We start from the raw sequence: 24765 nt of genomic DNA on the forward strand, positions 1-24765 counted from the left end.
TGGCTATTGTAAGTAATGCTGCGATAAACATAGGGGTGCATATGTCTTTTACAAACTGGGCTGCGGGATTATTAGGGTAAATTCCTAGGAGTGGAATTCCTGGGTCAAATGGTATTTCCATTTTGAGTTTTTTGAGGAAGCTCCATACTGCTTTTCACAATGGTTGAACTAATTTACATTCCCACCAGCAGTGTAGGAGGGTTCCCCTTTCTCCACAACCTCGCCAACATTTGTTGTTGTTTGTCTTTTGGATGTTGGCCATCCTTACTGGTGTGAGTTGGTATCTTACTGTGGTTTTAATTTGCATTTCTCTGATGATTAGCGATGTGGAGCACCTTTTCATGTGTCTGTTAGCCATCTGAACTTCTTCTTTGGAGAACTGTCTGTTAAACTCCTCTGCCCATTTTTAAATTGGATTATTTGCTTTTTGTTTGTTGAGATATGTGAGCTCTTTATATATTTTGTATGTCAAGCCTTTATCGGATCTGTCACTTATGAATATATTCTCCCATACTGTAGGATGCCTTTTTGTTCTACTGATGGTGTCCTTTGCTGTACAGAAGCTTTTCAGCTTGATATAGTCCCACTTGTTCATTTTTGCTCTTGTTTCCCTTGCCCATGGAGATATGTTCATGAAGAAGTCACTCATGTTTATGTCCAAGAGATTTTTGCCTATGTTTTTTTCTAAGAGTTTTATGGTTTCATGACTTACATTCAGGTCTTTGATCCATTTTGAATTTACTTTTGTGTATGGGGTTAGACAATGATCCAGTTTCACTCTCTTACATGTAGCTGTCCAGTTTTACCAACACCAACTGTTGAGGAGGCTGTCATTTCCCCATTGTATGTCTATGGCTCCTTTATCGTATATTAATTGACCATATATGTTTGGGTTAATGTCTGGAGTCTCTATTCTATTCCACTGGTCTGTGGCTCTGTTCTTTTGGCAGTACCAAATTGTCTTGATTACTGTGGTTTTGTAGTAGAGCTTGAAGTTGGGGAGTGAGATCCTCCCCACTTTATTCTTCCTTCTCAGGATTGCTTTGGCTATTCGGGGTCTTTGGTGTTGCCATATGAATTTTTGAACTATTTTTTCCAGTTTGTTGAAGAATGCTGTCGGTAATTTGATAGGGATTGTATTGAATCTGTAGATTGCTTTGGGCAGGATGGCCATTTTGACAATATTAATTCTTCCTAGCCAAGAGCATGGGATGAGTTTCCATTTGTTAGTGTCCTCTTTAATTTTTCTTAAGAGTGTCTTGTAGTTTTCAGAGTATAGGTCTTTCACTTCCTTGGTTAGGTTTATTCCTAGGTATTTTATTCTTTTTGATGCAATTGTGACTGGAATTGTTTTCCTGATTTCTCTTTCTGTTAGTTCATTGTTAGTGTATAGGAAAGCCATAGATTTCTGTGTATTAATTTTGTATCCTGCAACTTTGCTGAATTCCGATATTAGTTCTAGTAGATTTGGAGTGGAGTCTTTAGGGTTTTTTATGTACAATATCATGTCATCTGCAAATAGTGATGGTTTGACTTCTTCTTTACCAATCTGGATTCCTTGTATTTCTTTGTCTAATTGCCATGGCTAGGACCTCCAGTACTAGGTTGAGTAACAGTGGGGAGAGTGGGCATCCCTGTCTTGTTCCCGATCTTAGAGGAAAAGCTTTCAGCTTCTTGCTGTTAAGTATGATGTTGGCAGTGGGTTTATCATATATGGCCTTTATTACGTTGAGATAAGCACCTTCTATACCCATTTTGTTGAGAGTTTTTATCATGAATGGATGTTGAATTTTGTTGAATGCTTTTTCAGTATCTATGGAGGTGATCATGTGGTTTTTGTCCTTCTTTTTGTTTATGTGGTGGATGATAATGGATTTTTGAATGTTGTACCATCCTTGCATCTCTGAGATGAATCCCACTTGGTCATGGTGTATGATCCTCTTTATGCATTTTTGAATTCAGTTTGCCTATATTTTGTTGAGTATGCTCCTTCAGTTTTTGCTTTGTTCTTATGCTCCACAGATGAGTGAAATCATTTGGTACTTGTGTTTCTCCGCCTGGCTTATTTCACTGAGCTTAATACGCTCTAGCTCCATCCATGTTGTTGCAAATGGTAGGATTTGTTTCCTTCTTATGGCTGAATAATATTCCACTGTGTATATATACCACATCTTCTTTATCCTTTCATCTAGTGATGGACATTTAGGTTGCTTCCATTTCTTGGCTATTGTAAAGTGCTGCGATAAACATAGGGGTGCATCTGTCTTTTTGCAACTGGGATTATGCATTCTTAGGGTAAATTCCTAGGAGTGGAATTCCTGGGTCAAATGGTATTTCTATTTTGAGTTTTCTGAGGAACCTCCATAGTGCTTTCCACAATGGTTGAACTAGCTTACATTCCCACCAGCAGTGCAGGAGGGTTGCCTTTCTCTGCATCCTCACCAGCATTTGTTGTTCCTAGTCTTTTCTATGTTTGCCATCCTTACTGGTGTGAGGTGATATTCATTGTGGTTTTACTTTCCATTTCCCCGATAATTAGCGATGTGCAGCATCTTTTCATATGCTGTTGGCCATTTGAATTTCTTCTTTGGAGAAGTGTCTGTTCAGATCCTGTGCGCATTTTTTAACAGGGTTATTTGCTTTTTGGGTGTTGAGGCATGTGAGTTCTTTATATATTTTGGATGTTAACCACTTGTTGGATATGCCATTTACAAATATATTCTCTCATACTGTAGGATGCCTTTTTGTTCTCCTGATGATGTCTTTTGCTGTACAGAAGGTTTTTTAGCATGATGTAGTCCCATTTGTTCACTTTTTGTTTCCCTTGACCAAGGAGATGTGTTCAGAAAAAAAGTTGCGTGTGTTTATATTCAAGAGATTTTTGCTTATGTTTTCTTCTAAGAGTTTTACGGTTTCATGACTTACATTCAGGTCTTTGATCCATTTTGAGTTTACTTTTGTGTATGGGGTTAGACAATAATCCAGTTTCATTCTCTTGCATGTAGCTGTCCAGTTTTGCCAACAACAGTTGTTGAAGAGGCTGTCATTTCCCCATTGTATATCCATGGCTCCTTTATTGTATATTAATTTACCATATATGCTTGGGTTTATAAATGCGCTCTCTAGTCTGTTCTATTGGTCTATGGGGTCTGTTATTGTGCCAGTACCAAATCGTCTTGACTACTGTGGCTTTGTAGTAGAGCTTGAAGTTGGGAAGTGTAATCCCCACTTTATTCTCCCTTCTCAGGATTGCTTTGGCTATTCAGGGTCTTTTGTGATTCCGTAGGAATTTTAGAACTATTTGCTCTAGTTTGTTGAAGGATGTCGTTGGTATTTTGATAGGGATTGCATTGAATTGGTAGATTGCTTTAGGCATGATGGCCATTTTGACAATATTAATTCTTCCTATTCATGAGCATGGGATGAGTTTCCATTTATTGGTATCTTTAATTTCTCTCATGAGTGTCTTATAGTTTTCAGGGTATAGCTCTTTCACTCCCTTGGTTAGGTTTATTCCTAGGTATTTTATTCTTTTTGATGCAATTGTGAATGGAATTGTTTTCCTGATTTCTCTTTATGCTAGTTCATTGTTAGTGTATAGGAGTGCCACAGATTTCTGTGTATTAATTTTGTATTCCACAACTTTGCTGAATTCAGTTATTAGATCTAGCAGTTTTGGAGTGGATTCTTTAGGGTTTTTTTATGTACAATATCATGTCATCTGCAAACAGGGACAGTTTAACTTCTTCCCTGCCAATCTGGACGCCTTTTATTTCTTTGTGTTCTCTGATTGCCATGGCTAGGACCTCCAGAACTATGTTGAATAAAAGTGGAGAGAGTGGGCATCCTTGTCTTGTTCCTGATCTTCAAGGAAAAGCTTTCAGCTTCTTGCTTTTAGGTATGATGTTGGCTGTGGGTTTGTCATATATGGCCTTGATTATGTTGAGGTACTTTCCCTCTATACCCATTTTGTTGAGATTTTTTATCATGAATGGATGTTGAATTTTGTCAAATGCTTTTTCAGCATCTATGAAAATGATCGTGTTGTTTTGTCCCTCTTTTTGTCTATGTGGTGGATGATGTTGATGGATTTTTGAATGTTGTACCATCCTTGCTTCCCTGGGATGAATCTACTTGATCATGATGGATGATGCTTTTGATGTATTTTTGAGTATGTTTCGCTAATATTTTGTTGAGTATTTTTGCATCTATGTTCATCAGGGATATTGGTCTGTAATTTTCTTTTTTTGTGGTGTCTTTGCCTGGTTTTGGTATTAGAGTGATGCTGGCCTTGTAGAATGAGTTTGGGAGTATTCCCTCCTCTTTTACTTTTTGGGAAAACTTTAAGGAGGATGGGTATTAGGTGTTCACTAAATGTTTGATAAAATTCAGCAGTGAAACCATCTGGTCCAGGAGTTTTGTTCTTAGGTAGTTTTTTGATTACCAATTCAATTTTGTTGCTGGTAATTGATCTATTTCGATTTTTTGTTTCTTCCTGGGTCAGCCTTGGAAGGTTATATTTTTCTAGAAAGTTGTCCATTTCTTCTAGGTTATCCAGTTTGTTACCATGTAATTTTTCATAGCATTCTCTCATAATTCTTTGTATTCTGTGGTGTCTGTAGTGATTTTTCCTTTCTCATTTCCGATTCTATTTATGTGTGTAGACTCTCTTTTTTTCTTGATAAGTCTGGCTAGAGGTTTATCTATTTTGTTTATTTTCTCAAGGAACCAGGTCCTGCTTTCATTGATTCTTTCTATTGTTTTATTCTTCTCAATTTTATTTATTTATGCTTTAATCTTTATTATGTCCCTCCTTCTACTGACTTTGGGCTTCATTTGTTCTTCTTTTTCTAGTTTTGTTAATTGTGAGTTTTGTCTGTTCATTTGGGGTAGTTCTTATTTCCTCAGGGAGGCCTGTATTGCAATATACTTTCCTCTTAACCTGGCCTTGGCTGCATCCCACAGATTTTGTCGTGTTGAATTATTGTTGTCATTTGTCTCCATATATTGCTTGATCTCTGTTTTTATTTGGTCATTGATCCATTGATTATTTAGGAGCATGTTATTAAGCCTCCATGTGTGGAGCTTTTTGTTTTCTTTGTGTAATTTATTTCTAGTTTCATACCTTTGTGATCTGAGAAGCTCGTTGGTACAATTTCAATCTTTTTAAATCTACTAAGCCTCTTTTTGTGGCCTAGTATATGATCTATTCTTGAAAGTGTTCTATGTGCACTTGAGAAGAATGTGTATCCTGCTGCTTTTGGATGGAGTGTTCTGTAGATGTCCATTATGTCCATCTGTTCTAATACATTGTTCAGTGCCTCTGTCTCTTTGCTTGTTTTCTTTCTGGTTGATCTGTTCTTTGGAGTGAGTGGTGTGTTAAATCTCCTAAAATGAATGCATTTCATTCTATTTCCCCCTTTAATTCTGTTAGTATTTGTTTCACATGTGTAGGTGATCCTGTGTTGGGTGCATAGATATTTATAATAGTTATATCCTCTTGTTGGACTGACCCTTTTATCATTATGTAATGCCCTTCTTTGTCTCTTGTTACTTTCTTTGTTTTGAAGTCTATTTTGTCTGATACAACTACTGCAGCTCCTGCTTTTTTCTCCCTATTGGTTGCATGAAGTATCTTTTTCCATTCCTTTACTTTCAGTCTCTGTATGTCTTTGGGTTTGAAGTAAGTCTCTTGTAGGCAGCATATAGATGGGTCTTGTTTTTTTATCCATTCAGTGACTCTATGTTATTGATTGGTGCATTCAGACAATTTACATTTAGGGTGATTATCAATGGGTATGTACTTATTGCCATTGCAGGCTTTAGATTCATGGTTACCAAAGGTTCAAGGGTAATTCCCTTACTATCTAACAGTCTAATTTAACTCACTTCATATGTTATAACAAACACAACCTAAAGGTTCTTTTTTTTTCTGCCCTTTTCCTCCTCCATTCTTTATATATTAGGTAAAATATTCTGTACTCTTTGTCTATCCCTTGATTGACTTTTGGGGTAGTTGATTTGATTCTGCATCTGCTTAGTATTTAATTGTTCTACTTTTCTCTGGTTTTATTTCTCCTGGTGACAGATATTTAACCTTATGAATACTTCCACCTAGAGCATTCCCTTCAAAATAGACTGTAAGGATCGTTTGTGGGAGCTAAATTCTCTCAGCTTTTGCTTATCTGGAAATTGTTTAATTCCTTCTTCAAATTTAAATAATCTTGCCAGATAAAGTATTCTTGGTTCGAGGCCCTTCTGCTTCATTGAATTAAATATATCATGCCACTCCCTTCTGGCCTGTAAAGTTTCTGCTGAAAAGTCTGATGATAGCCTGATGGGTTTTCCTTTGTATGTGATCTTATTTCTCTCTCTAGCTGCTTTTAAAAGCCTGTCCTTATCCTTGATCTTTGCCATTTTATTATGTCCTGGTGTTGTCTTCCTTGGGTCCCTTGTTTTGGGGTATCTGTGCACCTCCATGTCCTGAGAGACTATCATCTCCTTCCCCAGATTGGGGAAGTTTTTAGGAATTACCTCCTCAAACACACTTTCTATCCCTTTTTCTTTCTTCTGGTACCCCTATAATGCAAATATTGTTCCCTTTCCCTTTGGATTGGTCACACAGTTCCCTCAATATTCTTTCATTCTTAGAGATACTTTTTTCTCTCTATGCCTCAGCTTCTTTGTATTCCCCTTCTCTAATCTCTATTCCATTTACTGTCTCTTATACTACTTCTACTCTGCTTTTAAATCCCTCCATTGTATGTTTCATTTCAGATATGGAATTTCTTAATGATTGAATCTCTGTCCTAAATTCATTCCTGAGTTTTTGAATATTTTTCTGTACCTCCATGAGCATGTTTATGATTTTTATTTTGAACTTTCTTTCAGGAAGAATGGTGCATTCAGTTTCATTTGGCTCTTTTTCTGGTGTTTGCTAGATTTTTGTTTGAATCAGGTTCCTTTGCTGTTTCATATTCACATGTGTTGCCCTCTAGTGCCCAGGAGCTCTAGTCTCTGGAGCTATTCAGCTCCTGGAAATATGTCGGGGATCACAGGGGAGTGGCACTGGTGCCTGTGGGGAGGAAAGACCTGTTTCCTGCTTCCCGGCTGCTGTGCCTGTCTCCACTGTCAGAACCAGTGGGCCAGTGAAAAGGTGTAAGCCTCTGTGTTTTGCATCTGCAGCTGCCATAGGCAGGGCCTCCCTCTGGCTGGCCTGACACCAGGGCAGGGGCTGCCAGTTTGCGAGCTGGTGTGGGCAGGCCAGGAGGAAGGCTCAACATGCTAATATCACAGTGAGGGGCCTCGGAGCTGAGTAGCCAGCCAGGGGGATGGAGCGCTTGAAGCTTCTTCAAGTTCCAAACCTGCTGGGCAGAGCGTGCGCAGACAACCTTGTCTACTTATCCCTTCTCCCGCACAACAAGCTCCCTGCAAACCCCACCCCTTCAGCAGCCCTCTCACTGCTAGGAAGCCTCTCAGACTGCCCACCTTTCCTTTGTCCCAGAGCTGCTGGATGTGGGTCCCTGTCTTCCACAAATGGCTGCAATCTCAGTTTCACCAAGTATTCTGCCTGTCTTAGTTTTCCAACCCCACTAATCTCCAGAACACCATGCAATGTAGGTTTGTGCTCCCATACCAGATCTCCAGGGCTGTGTATTCAGCAGTCCTAGGCTTCCACCCCCTCCCTGCTCCATTTCTCTTCCCCCGCTGGTGAGCTGGGTTGTGGGAAGGGCTTGGGTCCCACCAGATCAAGGCTTTGGTAGGTTACCCTGTTTCGTGAGGTCTGCTCTGTTCTCCAGGTGTATGCAGTCTGGTGCAGTCTTCTTTCTTGTTGCTTTTAGGATTAGTTGTATTAACTATATTTTCATAATATATGCGGTTTTGGGAGGAGTTCTCTGTCTTACTTCTCACACTGCCATCTTGAATCAGCTCCCCCCAGCATGTAATCTTGAAGGCAAGTGCTAGTTGAAATCATGGGAGTCACAGAGCCTCACTACCTATGAAGCACATCCAACGGAGTCCCATTTCTCAGTTACAGGGACTGCAGTGTGGACACACTGAGTGATTTCCCCAAGGCCACACAGTTGGATATGGGAGACCCTAGTAACTGTGCTCCTAACTTACCCCATGCCAGGTGTAGGGCTGGGCTTCCCATGAATGTCCTTATTTCATCCTCACAGCCTCCCTGGGATTAGGTGCTGTTACTCTTTCCATTTTACAGATAGAGAAACTGAGGCTTGGTATAGCTGAATACCACTCTCGAAGGGTTGGTGGCCATGGTGTGTGTCTGACTCCCAAGGCCACGGAGGGAGGCCCCAAGTACCCCAGAGAAATATCAAGTGCATCCTTGAACTTCTACCTGGGTGGCTGGGTAGAGAAGTGTCTGGGGTAGTTCTGTCTCCTGGTCTAGGATGCCAGGCCTTGGGGCATCTGCCCCATTGTTCTTCATCTCTGGGAGCAAAGGATACAATGTTTTCCCTAAAAAAACTAAGGCTCAGAGAGGTTGATTGGCTTTCCAAAGGTCACACAGCAGGCCAGTGGCAGAGTTGAGCAGAGGTGAGAACCCTGGAGTTTTGTTACTCAGGCCAGTGTCTCTTTCCTATTTGATTGGGTTCTGGGTTTCCCAGATCCAGCCTCAAACTTAAAGAGATGGAATCTGATGGAGTGGAAGGAAAGACAGAGGCCCCTCCCCCCGCCCGGCATCCAAGTGTCTGAGCTGGCCCTCCCTGCCTCAGGCTGCAACTCCATTAGGAGATGGAGGACCTCGGCACCTCTGGGCCGCCTGTGCCAAGGACCCAGGGGTCAGCCTGACCAGTGTGTGGGCCACGAGGTGCCAGTGTCCACTCTTCCTGCTGCCATGCCTTGGGTCTGGAGGACAAAGTCAGGTTGCATGGAATCCTGGGCCCTGCAGGGAAGGTAAAGATGCACGTGCAGATGGGATGGGCCCTAGCACCCCAAAGGATGGCATGTGTCTGTCCTGTGCAGCTTTTCTGTGTCACCACCACACCCTCACATGTCTGGGGGTGGTTTTGGGGTGGATGCTGTCATCAGCTTTTGCCACTGCGTGAACAGCATGTGTGTGTGTGTGTGTGTGTGTGTGTGGCTGGCCAGTTTTGCTTCTGTCCTGCAGGTTTGGTGTCTGGGCACCTTGCTGCCCCTTGCAGAGAATATACAAAAATATTCATAAAGAGATGCAGTACATGTATTTGTTGATTAATCCATTTAATTAACAAATTTGCTGGGAGTTGCTTGGGGCCAAGTGCCCCACGGGACTGTGGGGACACAGAGATGACTCAGCCATGACCCAGAAGAGGGGCACCTGGGCTGAGTGCTAAAGGTGGAGGAGCAGTTAGCAGGGTGGCAATGGAGGGCATGCAGAGAGAGCAACTCTCCTGGGATAGGAGGGCTGGGTTCAGAACACATTGCTGACTGCAATCATGGCTGTGCCGTTAGTCTCCTTTTAAAGGCCACCGGGCATTGCTTAAAATGGAGCCCTGGGAGTCCACTCTTAAATGAACTCCGAGATGGTTTTCAAGGTGCACGACTGTGGTGACTGTGGTCTGGATGAGGCATTTCTGGAGGGCAAGGACTGTCTCAGGCCCACTAGCTTAGCATACATTGAGGGCTGTGGTGTTCCAGGCACTGTCCCAGGCACTGGGGATACACACCCAATAAGCTCTTCTCTCTTGAAGTGTGTTCTAGCAGGGAGGGCAGTAAACAGAGAAGTAATATTATTGAGCACTTAAAAGATGCTATGGAGAAAAATAGAGCAGGGAATGGAATGTGGTGGGCGTGTTCAAGAGAAGCCTTACAGAGAAGGTGGAGGACATCAAAGGGAATGGTGTTCCAGGCAGAGGGAACAGCCAGGACAAAGGTCCTGAGGTGGGAAAGAGCCAGGAGGGCACCAGAAACAACCAGGAGGCAAGTGAGGTGGGAGCTGATTGAGGGAACCAGAGAGGGCACAGGGCCAAGTCAGGGGGGTCTGCGGGCTACAGTAAGGACTAGTTTTTGCTTGAGTGTCCAGTGTCCTGAGCCCTGAGGGGCCACGACCTGACCTGGGTTTGATCAGGCTCATTCTTGACACTGAGCTGAGAAGAGCCTGCAGGGGATATGGGCAGAAGCAGGGAGACCTGCTAAGATACATGGACATCTTCTGTGGCTCTGCAGGCGTGGCCAGTAGGGGCTCAGCCCAGGGAGGGAGGCAAAGGATCCTGGAACCTGAAGGATGAACCCCCAGGTCTCCCAGACTGGGTATGGGTGGGAGGAGTAGAGGGTGATGCTAGGTTTTTGCTTTGCTCCTGGGCACATGGCCTGCTGCTGACTGGCATGGGGAAGGCTGTTGGGGATATGGGTGCCAGCGTGGGGACACCTGCCCCTGCCCTGCCAGCCGTGTACCATGCTGCACATGTGCTTTCTCTTGTCCCCTTTCCTTCTTTATTGGGAAGGTCGCTGTGACCTGTGGGAGGGCTGGACACTGGCTGTGGGGCCCTCTCCAGGGCTTCCTACACCCTGGGGGCCTATATGCAGTGGACAGCAGGTGAGCAGTGGGAAGCCGGGTTTCGGTGCAGGAGGCAGGACCAGTGAGGAGGCTGTGGCAGCCACTGCCATCTGACAGGGGGTGATGTCCCCCCAGACCTGGCCAATATTTCAAAATGTCCAAAGTGCTACTCTACCCCTATTCTCACAGGGTTTCAGAGGCAGTCTGTGCCAAAGACAGGGCCTATCTGCCCACTGGATAGATGAGGACATTGAGGCCAGAACGAGCTCACGGTAGGCTGCCGAGAGGTCTTGGCTCATGTTGCTCCTTCTCTAGCGAGCTCTCCATCAGTTCCTTGATCTCCAGGGGCTCTCCCAGTTCTGCTGTTCGGACTTGCCTCCTGGAGATAGCTTGTTGGTTAAACGCCTAACTCTCGTACCCACCCCGCACCAGCAGCAGCGGCATGAGACCCAGCTAGAGGCTGGAGACACGTTCCTGGTGACCTTGGGCTGTGCCTGTTTCTCCCAGCTGTCCCCACCCTGCCCTGGGCCAGGTTTCGCTGTTCCCCCAGCATCACCTTGCGAGGAAGTGCCAGCCCAGGGCTGACTTGGCGGTTTGCAGTGATGGCCACCCCGTTTCGCCTACCCTGCACAGTACATTCTAACCACACAGTAGGTGGGAGAATGGAGTGAGAGGAGTGCCTGCCAAGCCCGCACAGCGAGGGTCAAGTGGCGCCTAGGCACTGACCCAGCTTCGGCTTGCCGACCAAGCCTTTTTTTACTGCACCAGCTTAGCACCTACCTTTATGGATTCCCCTGAGGCTCAGAGGGGAACACAACCCTGAGGTAGCAGTGTGACTAGACAGAGCACTGGGCTAATGGCACTGCCTGTTCACTGTGACCTGGGGCGGCGAGGCCCACTGGGGGGGGGGAGCAACTGTCCCTGCTGGCGTTCCTTCTGACCCAAGGAAATGTGCCTGCCTGCGTGTATCTTCTTGGTCTGTGTTTGTAAACAGCTCTGTTGCCTTTTTATAGCAGGAAGCTTTTCTAAATCTGTTTTGCTTTTTTAACTAGAGGATATTTACTCTGGGTTTTGTATCATTTTTATTATATGGTGACTGTATCATTTTATTATATGGTTTAAAATAAAAACAACTTTGTCATGACTCGTCTGAATTTGTCTGGGATGCCTTGGGTACACTAGGCAGTATCCCTTATGTTTGTGGAATAGCTGAGCCAATCAAGTACTTGATGAGTACTTACTCCTGTCCTAGGATAAAGGCTGTGGGTCTTCGTATAGCTTCCCTGAGCTCTCCCAGCAGTCAGGGCTCCCCTCCTTGCCCTTGCAGTGTTCTGGATGCTGTGTCCATGCCCAGCAGTGAGCTCTGGCTTGCCTGTGTCCTGTTCATGCTCCTCTCCTTAGTGCTGGAACACAACCAGTATTTATGGAGTCAGTCAGTTATGTTAGTGCCTGATACTTCTGTAATGACTCAGTACTATGTCCATGATCACTTTTCAGTTTGAAATTAGGAGCAGTCTCAGCATGTCTGTTTCCAAATTATGATTCCATTTGATGCAGGACCTCCCAGCCTCACTCTGAGGTTGGTGAATGGAATGCCCTTGAACTAAGGCCTCCCTCTAAACAGCTCATATCACAGATGCAGGGATCTGCTTGCAAAGGCAAAGCTCCCCCAAAACTGTATTTTCTGACAATCTAGTGTCAAGTATAGTGTTCTGGAGTGCCAGATGCTGATGGCCCGAATGTCCCAGGGAAGAACTTTGTGTCTGCCTACTGGCACCTCTCTCTGCCTGAGTGCAATGCTAGTTGCCCCTCCCCTTCCCAAGATGGCGCAGAAATTAAGTGGTTTGTTAGATATACATGACAGCTCCATGCTGTGAGGGAAGCTGACATGGGTCTTGCAGATGTTGGCAGCGGGTGACCAGGAGTCAGAAAGGAATGGATGTGAGCCACAGAAGAGGAGGACCTAAAGCAGCATACATTCTAGGAAAGGGGAGCCACAACTCAGGACATTAGGTATGAGACAGACCTGTGGGTGTAGCAAGACAACCAGCTTGGCCAGGGATCACTTGGGACACCTGAAACTATGGGGGCACAACTGTAGGACATTAGCTGAGTTCTATATCCTTATGCAAAGTGTTGCAAAAGAGCCCTAAAATGGCCCAGCTCTCCAGAGGAAAACAGCAAAAGGCTTGGAGGATGTATCAGCCCCTCATTATTAGAGTCAATCTTATTCACACCATTAGCACCAAGTGTAAAAGGAACCAGAGCACCATTTTACACCAGGCCACACGCCCATGGCACCCTCTCCCCCATACCCCATGGCATTTTCTGATATATGCAGAAAAATATATATCTGTCAGACTCCAACTCTACATTTTTGAAAAGTTTATTTTACACTCTTAGAACTAAGAACTCTGCCACTCATGAACCAAATTTAGAATTAACATTCTTCCCTCGTTTCTGTACTTCTTTTTGAAATTTTATAAACACATTTTTGTACACAAGAGGTAGCAGAGGAAAATTCCAGTCTGCTTGTTCCAAGCTCAAAAGGTAACTGCACACGCCTCAATGTTCGCAGGCAGGCGGGTGGGGGTGGGGCAAGACAGGTTATGCCTGATGAATGGTGCTCCAGGCCCTATGACTGGTTCTAGCTATCAGTGACCATGTGAGTGCTCCAGGGGAAGCCAGGGACCAGATGCCTGGGGATGCTCACTTGTTTTCTCTCCCAGAACACCTGTGATGGGCAGACTTGGCCATCCTAAAATGGGACCCACAAAGGGAGCGTCTTGAGAATACACAGCATTTAGATGTGCAATTCCTACTTGATTTGCAGACCATTTTGAAAGATTTATAAAAACATCTTCATCCAAAAAGTTGGCAGTAAAAATGACAACTCTTCCAGGGTAAGCCTATTGTAACTGTCACTTTGTTGTACTATATTAAAAAGTCGCCAGCAGGTTTGTAGAGTGCAATTGCTGGAAACCAAGTGGTTACTGGAAAAGTGCACATGATGCTTGGTGCAGTGGTAACATTAGCAAAGTTAACCAGAGTGCACAGCACACCACAGTGACGGAGATCCTGATGAAGCTTTACAGTGAGGACAGCAGGCGCTGGGGGCTGTGGAAGGCGTTGTTTCCATAGGAAATAAGGGACTAGAAGTGGCAATTTCACTCCTGAATTGGGGCTCCTGAGAGTGCAGTTGCCAGCAATGATATCCCAACCGTATCATCACCGGCACGTCAACATCATGCCCACACAATCTTGTGAGGATGGGGTAGAGGGAAGGGGAGAGTGGGAAGGGAAAACAGCAGGACATGGGATATTTGTGTACTCAAAGCCAATTTTAACATATCACATCCAAAACTGCAAGAACATCAGAACCATATGAAACCTGCCATCTCATCCTCCAACTTTCTCTGAGAGTGAATTCTGCTTATATGCTGGCCCCTTCAGCTATTCAGTGTCTCTGAAGAAAGCCATCACTGGCCTGTGGTAAGTCACACAATTACAAGCTGAAGCCTGGCTGCATGGTGACTCCAATGTCCAACAGTGAGATGACTGGGCTATTGGCAGGGCGCAGAAATGAGAAGCTGTCCCTCCTGTCATGTGTCCACACAATGCAAAAGCAACAAAAAGGCACTTTGGGGCTGGCTGTGCCTCTCTAACTTGGCAAATCTGACTGCGGCAACCTGGCATTTCCTAAGGCTTCCCTAGCTCTGAGCATGGTGTGTTGAAAACACGGCAGAACAAATAACTAAAGGCAAAAGCAAGGCTGAAAATGTGTGTAGCAATTTAAACAAGAAAATGTACAAAACATATGAAATATGTTGACACAGCAACTCTTCTCCCCCTGAAAAAAGGGGAGATGGTATATAACCTGAAATGAATGAATGGTGTTGTAATGAGGAAATACAACTAACTGGATGGTTGGGTCAATTGCTTTCGAGTTATTTCTGGAAAAAATAAACCTTGTCCCTGTCTTTTCAGTGTTAGTCATGTTGCAGAGGAACAAAGTCTCAAATTCCTTCTCTGCATTAAAATTCCTGGAAACTCACAAAGCAGTGCTTTCCAACTCAAATATTTAACTTCACATACAACGAGCACAAGGGTTTCAGTAATTATGTTTTAAGCAAAAGCAAATGATTGCAGATCACATGATTTAAGACTACAGTTTATTCAATATGTCTCCAAGCATTAAAAAGATGATTTTATGAAGTAAAACTCAATAAAATTATGAATTAAAGTGCTTTCTGTTCTGTTTTTTTATTCTGTTATTAACAAATTTTTAAAATTTGTTTGGGGAATAAACTCCTAACTTCTTTAGTGACTGATGTCAAAGAATGTACCCTTTACTTTTGGAGACCACAGAGATTTTTATTGCTCTTTTTGATCTCAGTTATGTCAGAAAAATACCTTAAAGAGCTTAGTAATTCCCAATTTCTGATCCTGGTAACACTTCATCAAGTTCCAAGTTTATGCCCAGGGCTCTCCTCCAGACCCATCTGAAATTCTATACAAATAGGGAGACATATTAAATACAAAGGTCTGTGTAAAATGAATTCTTTACTATTTTACAGTGAAAAGGTATTTTATCATGTATCTTTACATCACTTTAAATTGGATATTCCTATTTAATATTAACTTCAAGATTAAAAATTTGTCCCCATATAATCTAAAGGCAGCTTGCTTTTTTTTTTTAATATAAAAACCAAAGGAATTTCTTTTGTAGCATCATAGAGAAAGCAATAGCTTTATGCTCACTCACTTCTGTATGTCCATGTAACAAAAAAGTCTGCCACCGGCTCTATTTCCTAAAATCTCCACAGAAATGTTAATTCACATATAGACTGTGCCCCAGAAGAGCTGATCCACAGGCTGGGGTTCTCCCACTGCCAGACAGCTCCCAGATGTTCTCCAGGGGCTGAAGAATGCTCTTGAAAAACATGCTCCTGTGGAGTTCACAGCAGGCTCCCCTGGTCAGTCTGCAGGCTCGTCTAAAGGGTTCAGGGGTGACACTCGTTTCAGAAAGGCGCTGTGCATCCAGTACCTGTGGTGACCCCTTGCCTGTGTGCTGGACACGCTTCCTCTAGGGATCGACATCGTCAAGGTCGCTTCTCAGCTCGCCAACCATCATGGGCGACTCTGAGCCCTGAGAGACAGAAAAGGTAGATTTATACATAGTAAAGTTAGAGAAAACAGTTTTTTCTATGCTGAATGACTTACTTGTGTTCTGTAAACATGTCCTCATTTAACAACTTGATGTTGATTGGAGGGAAGTAAAACACAGCTGTAACCCTTATATGTGACAATTCCTGATTATGCAAAACTATCATTTCTATGTTCTCATTTAGTTATTGCAACTACACAGTCACTTGCTTAGAGTCACAATGCTGCTATGTGACGATACAGGCAGCTCTCAGAGGAACTCTGGGTGAGCAACATGACAGAGCAGAGCAAGGCGCAGGCTGCCCTTACATCTGCCATGTGCCGCTCTGCCAAAGGTGGCTCTGGGTCATTCCTGGGTCTGAATTCTGCCTGTCACCACCTGTACTCTAACAAACAGTTTCAGATGCCTACCGCACTTGTTGGGCCTGATCTAGTTGAGGGAGGGGGAGAGACATGGAAGTCTCTGCAACATGATGCCCAAGTTGAGAGGGAGTTCAGAGGTGAGTGGGAGGTGCCTGGGATGGAAGGAACAAAGTACATACGATAAACTAAAAGATGGCTGCTGTATCTAGAATTAGAAAACAAAGGGGGAGGTGAACAGGGGCCGAATCAGAAGGACCGCATTGAGGATTCCGGCCTTTATCCTAACATCAATGGAAAGCTGGCTTAAGCAAACGAACTAGATGGAGGGGAGCAAGAGTTTAGGTGGGGAGATTCTGACAGACATGCAGGAGACTAAGGTGCTTATGAGAACAGAACAAGTGGGTGAGAGATGCTTAAAGGTCAACCTGACACATCAGTGACCCCGACGGCTGTGTGAAGAGCTGTCCAGGATGACACCCAGATGTCTGGTATACAAGGGGGGCCACTGATGACCAGCTTCAGTGGGCATGCTGAGTTTGAGGTTATCTTGGAGACATATTAAGTAGAGGCATTAGGAAGGAGAGAGCCGCATGGATATTTGTATCTGGCGCTCAGAAGAATCTAGGCTGTGACCGTGAGCAAGGGGCAAAAGAACACAGGACAGAGACTACTGGCAGCCTAGAAGAGGCCCAACTGGAAAGGAGACAGACAGAACAGACAGAGGGGTGGGAGGTAATCTAGGTGAGGTGTCATGGAAGCCCCAAGAGACAGTGTTCCCCAAACAGGGGAGTGGCCACAGTGTCAGCTACTGCTGGGTGGTCAATGAAAATGAGGACTGAAAAAGATGTGGCCTGTCACCCCAACTGCTGACTCAGAGAGGAGGGATGGAGGGAGAGTCAGCCTAGAAGAGGCTGAAGAGTGAGTGAGAGAAAATGGGAGATAGTTAAGCTTCAACAATTCTCTGGAGAAGTCTGACTGTGAAGAGGAGGAAAGAAGGCAGCAGATAACAGGGAAGAAGAGTTTTTTTAAGGATGGGAGAGAACTGAGTGTGTTGAAAGACTACTGGAAGGGGTCTGCCAAGAGGGAGAGGTTCAAGATATCAAAGAAGGAGAGAGGGGAAAAAAAGACAGGATATAAAGTCTCTGACAACGTGTGTGCATTGGGGGGCCCCCCTCTCCCTGTGCCAGGAGGGGAGGAGGCTGGAGGCTGGCAGGGTGAGAAGTCTGCAGCCAGCAGCTGCAGGAGCTCTTGTCCCATAGCTTTTATTTTCTCTGCAAATAAGGGAGCTGACAATGTGAACTGCTGAGAATAACCATGGGTTAAATCACTTCTGTAAAATCAGAGTAATAGTGACCTCACAAGGTTGTTAAGAGGATTGAAAGATTAAAAAGAAATGGCATGAGTAAAATCTGTAAGATTTGGTTTCATGAGGCCTCTGTGCCAAGCACTGTGCTGGAGCTATAGAAGAGACTGTCCTTGAGAAGGTCACAGAGGAGAGGGGAGACATGAGACATGCCATTACATTTACACATGCTTCATTATTTTGCACATAGTAGGAGTTCAATAAATATTTCATCCCTTTTTTTACTATAGTGATTAGTATTAAAATTTTTTTAAAAAACAAGCTTATAATTATTCTTTGACTCCTGTGACAAGTAGGTAGATTTCAATGACATGAGTCCCCTCTTTTCAAGGATCCATGTTTCCAAGGAGGCTGGTGACAGCAAAAAGTGGAGAGGGTGATTTCTGTCATCTAGCAGAGCAAAGAGAGTAAGCTGGAACTAACACATCGGTTCATGTATCAGGACTCCTCCAAGATGATTAGAACAGCCAGCCACAGATTGAGGTCAAAGCCGTGTATTAATTTTACACTGCAGCACTCTTTCACTTTGTAAGCACACTGTGAGTGAGTCCTGAATGAGATCGCGAGAGGTGGGGCTGGTGTCTTTTTTTCTTGATTATGGAAATTCTTTTTGGAAGCCTTCAGAGCAGATGCTGTCCTTTCACACAGGACACGGCCTACGTCTATACCTGTTGTAAGTGCCTCTCTCCGTTCTCATTTGCAGGGCTGCTCTCTGATCCATTACTGCTTCCTGATTGCTCTTTTTCATTCAGCAAAGCTGTGGCATATGCTAACGTGTCCTGCAGGAGATTTAAACACAAAGAGAAAGAGTCAGGGGGTGTGCGCAGGCATCAGCACCATCCAGAGTGCTGACTTCTGTGGCCGCTCTGTGCCCTCTGTGGCCAGCCCACATTGCTTTCTTCTAGGCAAACAATTTGTAAACTGTACACCAACTTGCTGTCTTTTCACAGAAATCTATTTCTTGTGCCCTTATTCATTTTCAACTTATACCTCTCTTCTCTGAGGCTGCAGTTTCTGAGAAATATACTAAACATCCTACCTAAGAGATTTCAAGTCACACAAAACCAAAAGAACGCTCACCTGAGCTGAAATTGTCCGCTGAAAGGTTTTGCCAGTTGATGTTTCATTGGAGACATTACTTTGCGGTGTCCAATAATGTTCTGACATCTGAGATGGAAGATCAAAAATGTCATCAGAGATGACAAATAAGCCCACATGAGACCACAGTGTGCTACCGTTAGATATTAGAATACAAAGCATCTGAAATAGCACATAAATCTACCCAGAACTTCTCTCACATTAGGAGACTCTTTCTGGGAAGATTTCATTTAAACTCTCAAGAGCTCAGTAACATAAAATACTACTATTTACATAACCATCCCTACTTTTTCACCTATAAAGTTAAGAAACATGTATGAAGACACAGACTTAATGCATAAAGATAGTTATTATTTGTACTAAATGAAGTTTGAAGTCTGAAAACACTTTGAGGCCAGTCTCCAAAGCAAGCTTGAGATGTTCCCTGCTCATACGAGCTGTTGTGGTTCCTCATGTTACAGGCAGAAGAGCTCGCAGTGCGGTCACCTTCTTTTGTAGCCACTGTACAGCCCAACTCCAATGGTGGGAATTCTCCTTGAAATATTCCTTAGCAGCAGGACACCTGGTGATTGGAGATTTTCATTAGCCAAATGTTTTCAAGTATCTTATTTAATCTACAGTACCTTTTAATTTTGTAACAAATCATACTTCAATTAAAGTTCAGTTGTCTTTATATTAAATTTTTATTTTTGTTTGAATATTTAAACTTCAAATTTGCTATTTTAATATTCACATATTTAAACTTCAAAAGACAGTCACAGGTAATTATGCAGTGAAAAGTCTCTTATCTATCTCTAACTTGTCCACACAGTTCTATTAAAATTCCAAGTTCAAAATAATGAAAACAAAAAACCCACAACAAATCATACATTTAATAAATGACCTCTTGATGGAATCAAATCCTTAATTTTTATGATTTGAAAAAGAATGATATGAGAAAAACAATTTTAAAGTGTGGTCCTGCAGCCCCTCTCTTTCCGTCTTTATTTGCCATCTAGAAAGTTGTCCTTCTTATTTGAAGATAATACTGATGGTGACATTGCCACTAATGTGTGTATAAAATGGATGTGTGAAGGATATGGAGGTTATACACACTGGTATCTGCCACTGATAACCTGTACTGAGTATGTGCTGGCATCAGACACAGCACGTGGCTCCAACACTACTTGGAAATGCCACTCAGAGGCAAGTACTTATAATGACATGCTCCCGGTACCAAGCCTAGTTAATACACCCACAACTGTGGCAGGATGATTTCCAGCTGTGTCTACAATGTTTTGTCATCTGGAAAATGCATCTTCATGCATTATTTCAGTTGGGCTCTTACTTATATCTGTTTAAGACACTCAAATATAACATATTAAGCCTGAGAGAGTTCTCATTTTTATTCTGGTACAAGCCCAAGGATGGTAATACCTGTGTCTAAGAATCAGCAAGAATCTGGAGCAAAGTGAATTAAGCTATAAAGAAGGCTCACTGCAAGACTCAGTGATGGCGGCATAGTCTGCTCAGTAACTGTGGGTTTTCATGGTTATCATGCAGTCACTCTGATCTGTTGTTAGCCAAGGTACTATACAGGGGAGTTGAAGTGGCAAACCACTAAGGTTCCTTCTAACATTGAGAATCTTTGTTTTCCAGTGTCTACTGATAGATCAAAACAAATGCAAAAAAACCCCTGGTATATCCATACCAGGGCTTATTAGTCAGCTTTAAAAAGGGGACATTCTGACACATGCTACGACATAGATACACTTTGAACACATATGCTAAATGAAATAAGCCAGTCACAAAAGCACAATTACTACATGATTCTACTTATATGAGGTACCTAGAGTAGCCAAATTCATAGAGACAGAAAACAGAATGGTGGCTGCCATGGGCTGGCGGGAGGGAAGACTGGAGAGTTTTGTTTTATGGGTGTAGAGTTTCAGTTTTAGAAGATGAAAGAGTTCTGGAAGTGGGTGCTGGTGATGGCTGCACAACAGTGTGAATGTATACAAATGCCTCTGGTTTGTACACCTAAAAATGGTAACAATGGTAAATTTCATGTTATATATACTTCGCCATAATTAAATAAAAAGAAAAGAGAACCTTTGTGCACGCCCTGACTGAGTCACACTCCAGGTACTACACAACAAGCCAGATTTTCCTTCTAGCAATATTTGACTGGTTAACTAACACCATTTTCTCCTTGCATTTTGAGTCAATACTTACTTCTGAGCAAGAGTAACAAGAAATTTGACACACTGGTAGCAGCGACTGCTGTCCACATGATTACTGTGGTGCATCAGAGCTAAAAGAAGAGAAGAGGCAATTTCAATAAAACCTTAAATGGAAAGTAGGTCCAAGTAATAACAGGTCTCATTCTGAAAATCTTTAGCAAAACTATTTTGATAGGTAGGTAAGGAACTTAACTAAAAGCATGGGGATGCTGACTCAGTAGGATTCCCCAAAATCTAATGGGTAGAAACTCTACTTTAAATAGCACTCAGGAAATATATGTGGTGTTGATAGTTTGACTTTTTGGAGAACTGAAAGGAACTAAAACTTATAGTGGCTGATTATGCACCTAGAGACCTCCAAACTTTTCCATCTACTATGCTACTGACAGAAGAGTAGTTATAATATTCTTAGATAAATGGGAATTTGTAGTATTAGTTCAGTCCCACAAATATTTCCTGCTTTGTGGAATTTAAAAGATAAGTAATACCTGATCTCTGCTCTTGGGGAGAGTATGTGAGTTTCAAGTGCCTGGGTGCTGCTCTGAGTACACCATTATAAAGGGGTGGCCCAGAATGTTGTAGGTACAGAACTTGTTAGTTTCGATTTCTTTTCTGCAATAAAAGAAAGTCCTAATCCGTAATGCATAGCAAAACCTAAAATGACTCGGATCAATTAGAAATACAGGTGGATGGTGGGACTTGGAGAAGACTATTTTTAACCAAACTTTTCTTAAGAAATAGCTCATTAAAGCCACTTAAGCCTTCTGAAAAAGAAAACTTTGCCAAAAAATCTTTATGAGTAAGACAAAAGAAATTTAGGTGTATTCAGACATAAAAAAACAATCATGTTACATGAGCTTAACAGTGCCCTGAGTCGGAAGGTTCAGTTTTTCCTCCCCAATGGCTGTAGAGTTGGAATGAAAGATTTCCTCCCTCAGGAAGTGGCCTTTCTCTAGCTTGCTGAGAAACGCCCCAGCACCTCTGAAATCTCTTCTCAGGAGAAGGACTCCAAGCTGCACCTTACTGACTCCGAGTAGGCGAGTGTCCTGGGTAATGACACTCTGGGTCTCACTCTCCTGGTTAGAATGAAGGGCCCCAGTGGCCTTAACCATGCTGCTCTTGGGGTCCTTATTACGTCTGCCGGGAGTGGGGTGGGTGGGTGCGGCAGACCTGTCAGGGAGGAGATGAACTAGAACAGCAGGCTGTCTACACATACACCACAGATGTTTCTCAACGGGGCCAGGCATACTTGCCTAGTAATCCATTTTCTGTCTCAAAAACAAATTTTACTCGCTCTACTTGTATGGGATCCTCAATGACCTGTGAGGAAGGAAACAGAGTTTGGTGAATGAAAGAAGAAACTTACATTATGGCACTGGTGTCTTTTAAAAACAATTCAAGAAATTGATTTAGTTTCTAACTTAACAAAGTTAAACACAAACAAATATATCTTAACAATATCATAACTGTCATATATCTCAACAATATCTTAAATTTTAAACTATAGGTTTAAACTAAGTGATACTTGAAAACCCATTTATTTCCAATCTATGTGTTCTTACCAGCTATACCTGCTCCTTCTGTGGGTCGCAATGGTGTATATTTCATGATCCTAAGGACAAGAGTTTTATGGTCTAATTTGTTTACCAAAAGCATGTCAAAGTTTTGGTATAATAGAGGCTCTACAAGTTGACATGAACATTTATGCCATGCCACATAGGGCTGGGTCTGTGTCTTACCTGTGGCTATATTTCTAGCACCTGGCACAGAATATTGTGCACAGTGCAGTAAAAGCTAAAGGGTTTGTTGTTGAGAAGATGGATGATACAGGTCCTACCCCTGAGGAATAACAATCTTCTGAAGTTTGTAAAAGGACCGAAGGAGGTAAAGGACCAGAAAGGGAGGCCTTGTTAATGGCACCCATGATGTATTTCTTTATTCAAAAGTGTTCATTAAATGCCTACCCTGTGCCAAGCCCCACAGTAGTGAATCTTAGGGACTTAAAGGGAACGCAGTCCTTGCCTCCCTTTAACGAGCCTCTTGGCTAGTCTCTCACATCAGCTCACAACCAGTCACCACATTCGAATGGTTCTCTTTCCAAAACACCTCCATTTGTCCCTTGCTCCCCTTTCTCCCGTCTCTCCACAGTACAGGCCTGTTACTTTACACTCTAGTTACTGCCCCTATATGGTCTTCCAACTTCAACCTTGCTTCCTACCTGAGTCCATCCTTCAAAACAGTTGCCAAGGGATTCTTTCTAAGACTCAAATCAGGTTACTCTCCTGCTTAAAACCCTTCCACAGTGTCCCATCGCTGATGGCAGAAGTTGCAAACTTAATGTCTACAAAGGCCAGGACAACTAGAAATGAGCAAAGTGGGCTCCTAAGTATCAGACAATAATGAGTAGTGAGGACAGAAGGCAACTGGAGACCATATGCCTCACGTTGCTTCTGCTCTAGGTGACTGCAGAAGCAGGAAATGGGACCAGTAAGGCTGATTACCTGGTTTCTCAAGAGAGGCTAGAATTCACAAATAAAAAAAACAGAACGATAGGGCCAAATAAAATAGGCACGTAGGCAGAACCTGGCCACCAGCGTGTAACACCGGCCTACAGGAAGAAGTCCACATGTGCCAGTACCTGAAGCTTTGCACGGGTGGGTCTGGGATTCTTTTGCCAAGCCCTGCTCAGTTGCCCTCTTCCTGGTCATACCACCTACTTACAGTCCCTGAGCAAACCAGGGGCTTGGTAGATAGTATGGTCTCTGGGGCCATAGCTTGGCTCAGATTCTGGTTCTATCACTTATTAAAGGGTGGCCTGGGACAAAATCATTCCACCTCTCTCACAGTTTCTAATAATACTGTTACTTTACTCATTATATCTGAATTTTTCCCCACTCGTATTTTCAAATTTGGCATGCCACCTTAAAGTCAATTATATTCCAGTTTCGTGGCTTGTAAAAAATATTTTTACACAAAAAAGCAAGGTGTCTTAGATGTGAATGAACTGCAGAGTCAGCAATTTACCTCTGAGATTTCAACCAGACAGTATTTGTGCTCCACATTGCTCCTATCCACGGTCCTTTGCTCTCTGCACTAAAACTGCTTGTGTACTTGTCTGGCTTCCTCACTAACCTGTGAGCTCTTGTGAGGTAGGGTTTTACTCTTGCTCACCTCTAAATCAGTAATGCACAGGAAAATGACAGATACGAAGAGGACTCAGTAAAATACAGACCAAATGAATGCAAAGACGATACAAGGACACACAACTTTTAATTTACAAACACATGCTAATAAATACCTAAATAAATACAAGTAAATCAGAACACTTATGACTTACCAATATCTCATGAAGTAGTTGGAATGTATTCTTTAGTTCATGGGGTGGAGCTGTTTCTAGTTGGTTCTGAAATATTTTTTAAAAGCATAAAAACTCCATTAAGTCTTCAGTGGAAACTGGAGTGGCAACCAAGAGTGTTGGATCCAAGCCCCAGTTCTACCATTATCTGGCTGGCCTTGGACAAATCAATTCTCTCTGGGCCTCAGTTTCCCCAGATACTAAATCTGAGAGCTGTAACAACCCCCCTTTGTGGTCCTCCAAGCTGCAATGTTCCCTGATGCTTTACTACAAAATTAGGAAGGAGAGAGGAAGAAAAGCAGAAAGGAAAAGAGGTAACTTTAAGTGATTAAACAGACCCAAATTTACATTTCATTTATACATTTCCTGTTTTGTTTTCTAGAATATTTAGGTGTAGCTATGAGAAAACAAATGAAAATGCTCTGAGATAAGTATGCTATAAATGAAGTACATAAGAAAAGTCATCTTATGAAATAGAAAAATCTGCCAAGACTTCCCTAAGTGAAGCAAGCAACATTCATAAAACTTGCACTCCATTGTGCATTTTAATAACCTCATGCATACAAATGGTGGGAAGTACACTGTGTTACAACACCGCACTTTCAGGTCTCAGATCTGGTGCTAAATAAGCACCTCATATGTCATGCCTCACGGAATCTTTACAATCTGTGAGATCAACTCATATTTCCACCCATTTTTC

At 42.9% G+C, this 24765-nt stretch overlaps 1 protein-coding gene across 4 annotated transcripts in view; it reads right to left on the minus strand.

Moving 5' to 3' along the window:
• Positions 1–12868: 12868 nt before the first annotated feature.
• Positions 12869–24765, minus strand: part of USP24 (ubiquitin specific peptidase 24) — a 171751-nt gene continuing 159854 nt past the window's right edge. For all 4 annotated transcript variants that reach the window (XM_073233987.1, XM_073233988.1, XM_073233986.1 and 1 more), the window contains 7 exons: positions 24048–24113; positions 21964–22030; positions 20703–20781; positions 18975–19050; positions 18471–18557; positions 18059–18169; positions 12869–15647 (listed from right to left, as the gene is read on the minus strand). In XM_073233987.1, coding sequence (XP_073090088.1) covers positions 15585–15647; positions 18059–18169; positions 18471–18557; positions 18975–19050; positions 20703–20781; positions 21964–22030; positions 24048–24113 — 549 coding nt within the window. In that variant the 3' untranslated portion in view covers positions 12869–15584. The remainder of the gene's footprint in view (positions 15648–18058; positions 18170–18470; positions 18558–18974; positions 19051–20702; positions 20782–21963; positions 22031–24047; positions 24114–24765) is intronic.

This window comes from Manis javanica, chromosome 4, assembly GCF_040802235.1.
Source record: "Manis javanica isolate MJ-LG chromosome 4, MJ_LKY, whole genome shotgun sequence".
In the NCBI taxonomy this organism is placed as follows: domain Eukaryota; kingdom Metazoa; phylum Chordata; class Mammalia; order Pholidota; family Manidae; genus Manis; species Manis javanica.